The sequence below is a fragment of the Cariama cristata genome, unplaced genomic scaffold, assembly GCF_000690535.1.
Source record: "Cariama cristata isolate BGI_N322 unplaced genomic scaffold, ASM69053v1 scaffold30424, whole genome shotgun sequence".
Classification (NCBI taxonomy): domain Eukaryota; kingdom Metazoa; phylum Chordata; class Aves; order Cariamiformes; family Cariamidae; genus Cariama; species Cariama cristata.
In genome coordinates, this window is record NW_009615168.1 from 1 (window position 1) to 5,934 (window position 5,934).

Here is a 5,934-nt window from a genome sequence, read left to right on the forward strand (position 1 = left end):
TCGGACAGTGTTTCACCACCCGCGTGTGCACGGAGGCGCTGGGCGAGGGCAGGTGAGCCGGGCTCGCGTCCCCGCAGCGATGCCGGTGGTTTTGGCTTTGAGGGAAAGGGGTGTTCGCAGCCGTGCTGCTGGATGGGGAGGGACTGACCCTTGGTTTTCCACCCTGAGCAGCCTGGAGCATCACCCGGGGGCCAGGCTGGAGGACCGGAGGACCAGCATCGCCATCGGCGTGTCCGATGAGGAGGAGAGCCGGGACACCATCCGGCTCCATGAGAAGGAGGAGGTAACGCTAGCGACCCTTCCCACCTCCGCCCCATCAATCCTCTCCCTTGGCGTGGGCTGCCCTCCCGTACCACTAACGCCTCGTTTTTAACATCCCACCCCACTCAGAAGAACGTCTTGCGGTACTATCTCTTCGAGGGCATGCGCTACGTCTGGATCGAACGGCGGCAGGCATACTGTAAAGTCAGGGATTTCTCTGTCCCCCCTCTGCCACGGCAAACTTCTCTGCATCTCTGCGCTGCTCTCCTTGGCCCCTCAGCCCCCCCCAAAATGGTCCTGACCCACATAACCGCGCCGGAGTTTTTCTCTGCGCTGCAAAGCCTTTGGAGACCATTGCTGCGCTGCCTCTCCCCCCAGGTTGTTGATGTTGCCCATCTTTGTGGGCAGAGGAAACCGGGCAAAATAGTTTGGCAGCTGCCCCACGCTGGATGGTCCCCACCGCGCTGTGCCGCTCCCGGCTCTCCGAACTGTGCCCCTTTTGTTCCCGCTCCAAGGCTTGGCACCCACTAGCTACGTCGGAGACCGAGGAACAAGATGCTCTCCCTTTCCTAAAGGGTCTTTTTTTGTCACCAAGGACTTGGACGTGGTGTTTGTTCCGCTGGGCCAGGCTCCTGCTGATTTTGACTCTGTTTCTCCGTTTTTCTTTCCCCTCGCGCTTGCCAGCGTCTTGGATGAGGGTTGGACCTGCGCAGATCTCCACCTCTCCCAGGCTGGGCTCGACCAGCAAGACCACAACACCAGGTAGGGATCTGCCGGCTTCGTGAGACACCCGGGGAGCACAGACGAGGCTTTTCCAGGGGTCAGCAAGTCCTGGAGCCTGGGGCTTTCTTGCATTCAGACTCCAAAACGGAGGGCAGGTGGGTGGGCTGGATTGCCCTGGCTTGGCTTCTCCACATAAGCGGGCTCCCGTGGAGGTCTGGGCAGCGTGAGGGTCCCTCGAGTTGGAAATGCAGCTTCTCCCTAGCATGCGTTTGCTTCCCCCTTGCTTTTCTCTGCCCTTTGCAGGAGGAAGATCTACGGACCGAACCTCATCGAGGTGCCCGTCAAGTCCTACGCCAGGCTGCTGGTGGAGGAGGTGTGCATCTACGGGCCGTGCTTCGGAAGAACGAGTTGTCCCAGAGCAGATCCTTCCCCTGCTCCGTGTCCCTCACTGCAAGTGCTTTGTGGGCCCTTCCTCTCCGGTAGCGAGGAGAGGACTTTAGGAGAGGCAGCTTGGGCAGAGATCCAAGGCGGCAGAGCTGGTACAGCTGGGAGGGGACCCATCCTGCCTCTCAGCTCAGACCGGAGCATCCCCAGATAGTTGCAGAGGCGGCTGAGCATCCTCAGGAGCACCGACCGTAACGCAAAGCCGGGGAGGACGGAGGGATTGTAAGACGTCAGCTAGTTCGTCCCCAGCCCCAGGGAAGGGCTGGCTTCTCCTCTGCATAAGCAGTCGGTCCTCAAGGAGCCTGGACGTCTCATGGTGGGCTGGAGGAAGCTCCCTCCCCCCAAACCCGCTCTTTCTCCTTGTTCCCTTCCAGGTGCTCAATCCTTTCTACATCTTCCAAGTGTTCAGCATCGTGCTGTGGGTCTGCGACGCCTATTACTACTACGCCGCCTGCATCTTCCTCATCTCCACCATCTCCTTAGGGCTGTCCCTCTACGAGACGAGGAAGGTTGGTGGTGGGCTTATTTGGGACAAGCAGCCATAATGAAATAGCCCGTTTTCTGGTGCTGTTTGACCTCTGAGCTGATGTTGAACTCCCTCTGAGCCCAGCTGGGTGAGGACAACCCATACTCCAACGGTGGGGCTGGTTTCCTTGTCCTTCATCCGTGGTCCCGAGCCTTCGGGACCTGTTTTATGGATGCTTTGCTGTGCTTTTTGAGCTGCCCTTGGGCGGCTGCTAACTGCTCCCTCCCTTGCAGCAAAGTGCCACGCTGCAAAACATGGCCAAGCTGTCGGTCGGTGTCCGAGTCCATCGCCCCAGCGGAGGTGAGGGCGATGCCCGTGATGAGCGAGAGCTCCCGGCATGAAGCTGTTCGGGACGGTGCCGGGATGACGTGTCTGAGCACGGCCCCATTTTTTTCCAGAGGAGATGGTGGTGAGCTCCGTGGACCTGGTGCCGGGCGATTGCATCAGCCTCCCCACAGACGGGATGCTGGTCCCTTGCGACGCCGCGCTGCTGACCGGCGAGTGCATGGTCGACGAGAGCATGCTGACGGGTGAGAGCCCCAGCACCCGGCGGGCTACATGCCTCCGCCGCCCCGGCTTTCGCTGGGGATTTTGGGGGAGAGAAGGACGAGCCTTGTATCTTGGTGGCCCTACGGCAACCCCGTCCCATCCAGGCTGGTTGGATCCTGACCTCTCCAGGGTGACAAACCTCCCTCCGTGGTGTTCCTCACCGCAGGGGAGAGCGTGCCAGTGATGAAAACCCCTCTCCCGGCTGGCAACCAGGCAGCCAGCACCGTCTATTCCCCCGAGGAGCACAGGCGGCACACCTTGTTCTGCGGGACGCAGGTCGTCCAAGCCAAGTCCTACGTGGGCAGAGAAGTGCTGGCCGTGGTGACCCGCACAGGTAATGGATTGAGGAGAAAAGCCGGGATTAAGACGCGTCCTTCAGAGCGGTGACTTTACAGGCGCTCACCTTCTGCCCCTCTCCCGCAGGGTTTTGCACGGCCAAAGGGGATCTCATCAGCTCCATCCTCTACCCCAAACCCGTCAGCTTCAAGTTCTATAAGGATGCTGTGAAGTTCGTCCTGTTCCTCGCCATCCTGGGTACGTCTGAACGTGGAGGCATGGCCAGGAGCAGCCAAACTCCCCTTAAATGGTCGAGCCCACCCTTCATCTGCTTTGCTTTGTAACCAAGCCCGTTCTCCCTCCCGCACAGCTTTTGTCGGCACGCTGTACAGCATCCTCATCTTGGTTAAAAACCAGGTAGGGTTGTCGGAGCTGGTAAATCCTCGAGCACAGGCTGGCACTGGCACCGTCAGCCCATGCGGGTGGAGATGGGGGACAGCTATCACGATGCCCACCCCTCTTTCCCCTCACCTGCCAGGTCCCCTTGGGGCAAATCATCATCCGTGCCCTTGACCTCATCACCGTCATCGTGCCCCCAGCTCTCCCGGCTGCGATGACGGTGGGCACCATCTACGCCCAGAACAGGCTGAAGAAACAGGGCATCTTCTGCATCAGCCCTCCCCGTATCAACCTCTGCGGGAAGATCCGCCTGGTTTGCTTCGACAAGGTGAGTCTCGGGCAGCACCGTGGGACCACGGTTTCCAGCTCGAGGGGACTGGCCCGGACCCACCACGCTCTCCCCGCAGACGGGAACCCTGACAGAGGAAGGTCTGGATGTCTGGGGGGTGGTCCCGCTGGAGAACAACCACTTCATGCCCATCGTCCACGAGCCCCGCTGCCTGCCCGCCGGTCCCTTGCTCTATTCGCTGGCCTTCCCTTGCTCTATTCGCGGGCCCCCTGCCACACCGTCTCCCTGCTGCGGGCACAGCCCATCGGGGACCCCGTGGACCTCAAGATGATGGAGTCCACCGGCTGGGTAAGACAAGCGGTGGGCAAAGTTGCTTCTCTATAAAGAGAGAGGTGGCACACATCTTACTCTGACAAGAAAAGGAGGTGTTTAAAACCATCCGTGGGCTGCTGGGGGGTGGATGGGGCTTGGCGCTTGCAAGGCAGGGCTTTGCCATCTCAGCATCTGCCTTGATTTCAGCGCCTGGAGATGATGGAGGAGGAGGAAGGTGAGCTCCCTGCCTCCCAGCAGTTTGGGACGAAGGTCTTGGCTGTGATGAACCCTCCGCCCGAGGAAGAACAGCCACGAGACAGGGTAGGTCCCGTGGCCCAGAGTGGCCCAGGTTCCCCAAGTCACTGGGTCTTGCACCCCAAAGGGTGGTTGTGCTTCGCAGCCCCTGGAGAGGTTGTACCTCCCAGAGGAGCTCCTGCCCGCCCCCGACACCCACTCCCTCTCCTCCACAGAAGCACCAGGCACCCGTGGGGATCCTCCGGCGTTTCCCCTTCTCCTCCTCCTTGCAGAGGATGAGCGTCCTGGTGAAGCTGCCCGGCGAAGCCTCAGCCCATGTCTACACCAAGGGTGCACCGGAGATGGTGGGCAGCCTTTGCCAGAAGGAAACGGGTACGTGCGGGGGGACCTATCGCTCCCCAGCTGAGAAGCGGCCGGTCCTGCTGCTCCGTCATCTGTCTGCGTCCCTGCAGCTCATCCCCACGGGGAATTACCCACGGTGATGCTGCGGGGCCGTTCCCAAAGGCACAGGGCTTTGGATTAGCACCAGCCATGTGGGGGGAAGAAAACAGGAGCCAGAAAACAGAGAATGGGGCTGGGGTCTGGATGAGCATCCAAAGGCCTTCAGTCCTTTGGGAGCTCGAGCCCCGGCTCCCCTCGCCGGCTCTACGCAGCCCGGGCTCATTCAGGAATTGTTTTGACCTTGCTTTTCCCCTCATGGCTGGCAGTGCCCGTGGATTTCTCCCAGATGCTGCGACACTACACCACGGATGGATTCCGGGTCCTGGGTCTGGCTTGCAAACCCCTGAGCGCGGTGACCACCTTCGAGGAGGCCCTGCAGCTCTCAAGGTTGGTGCTGGCAGCTTTCTTCTCCATTTAGATCTTGTTTGCTCGGAGCGCTTCATGGGATGCTTTGCTGCCCTGCCGCATCCTCGCAAGGGATTAAACCCTGCCCCATACCAAAGGAATTGCTGGCTGCCCCCCAGATGGATTTTTAGCCGTTTATACCAATCGATCCTCTCTGCCTTGCGTTGAAGATGGTGTTGAATGGCTCGTTGTCTCCCACCAGGGACTCCGTGGAGAGCAGCCTGACCTTCCTGGGGTTCCTCGTCATGAAAAACGTCCTCAAGGCAGAGTCTGCACCCGTGATTCACCTCCTGAGGAACGCCAACATCCGCCCCGTCATGGTGACAGGTGACCCCACGGAGGGGAACGGGGACACTGGGCTCGGGGAAGAGATGGGACACGGACAACCCTTGATGCTGTGCAAGGGCTGAAGGGTTTCTCCACCAGAAATCGGTGGCCCGAAGCGGCTGGGAGGCATGGAAAGGAGTCCTGGACTCTGGTTTTGTGCATCCCTGCTACTTGTTTGCCTTGCCATGCCGGTGGGCTGGCGGCAGGCAGGGTGTGGAAGGGTGCAGGCTCCTTTTTCACGGGTGCAGCATGAACCCACAGACCTGGGGTGGGTCCTTAAACAGCAAAACTGCTCGTGGCTTCACTGCCGATCACATAAATGTCGATATCTCCTGAGCACCCTGGACTCTGGTTTTGTGCATCCCTGCTACTTGTTTGCCTTGCCATGCCGGTGGGCTGGCGGCAGGCAGGGTGTGGAAGGGTGCAGGCTCCTTTTTCACGGGTGCAGCATGAACCCACAGACCTGGGGTGGGTCCTTAAACAGCAAAACTGCTCGTGGCTTCACTGCCGATCACATAAATGTCGATATCTCCTGAGCACCCCGAATTGCACAGCTAACAGGGGGGGACGTAGGCATCGCCTTCGGATGTTTTGCAGCAAAGCAAGCAGCGCTGCAAGGTTTGAAGCTGCTGCCTGCCTTTGGGGTAGGGCAGAAATGAGTTTTTGGAGCTCTCCCCCAAAACACAGGGCAACAAAGGGATCCCCAGCGTGGCTGTGATGGCTGGGA

The 5,934-nt window shown here is 60.0% G+C and overlaps 1 protein-coding gene across 1 annotated transcript in view; it reads left to right on the forward strand.

Moving 5' to 3' along the window:
* Positions 1–8: 8 nt before the first annotated feature.
* ATP13A2 (ATPase type 13A2) overlaps positions 9–5,934 on the forward strand; it is a gene marked incomplete at both ends in the record, with an annotated part of 10,153 nt that continues 4,227 nt past the window's right edge. The window contains 18 exon segments of the mRNA XM_009699714.1: positions 9–52; positions 172–283; positions 391–467; positions 943–1,023; positions 1,288–1,357; positions 1,803–1,937; positions 2,188–2,254; positions 2,353–2,484; positions 2,670–2,837; positions 2,927–3,037; positions 3,150–3,196; positions 3,318–3,506; positions 3,586–3,708; positions 3,711–3,815; positions 3,987–4,100; positions 4,250–4,406; positions 4,742–4,862; positions 5,083–5,207. Of these exon segments, the coding sequence (XP_009698016.1) occupies positions 9–52; positions 172–283; positions 391–467; positions 943–1,023; positions 1,288–1,357; positions 1,803–1,937; positions 2,188–2,254; positions 2,353–2,484; positions 2,670–2,837; positions 2,927–3,037; positions 3,150–3,196; positions 3,318–3,506; positions 3,586–3,708; positions 3,711–3,815; positions 3,987–4,100; positions 4,250–4,406; positions 4,742–4,862; positions 5,083–5,207 (1,978 nt within the window).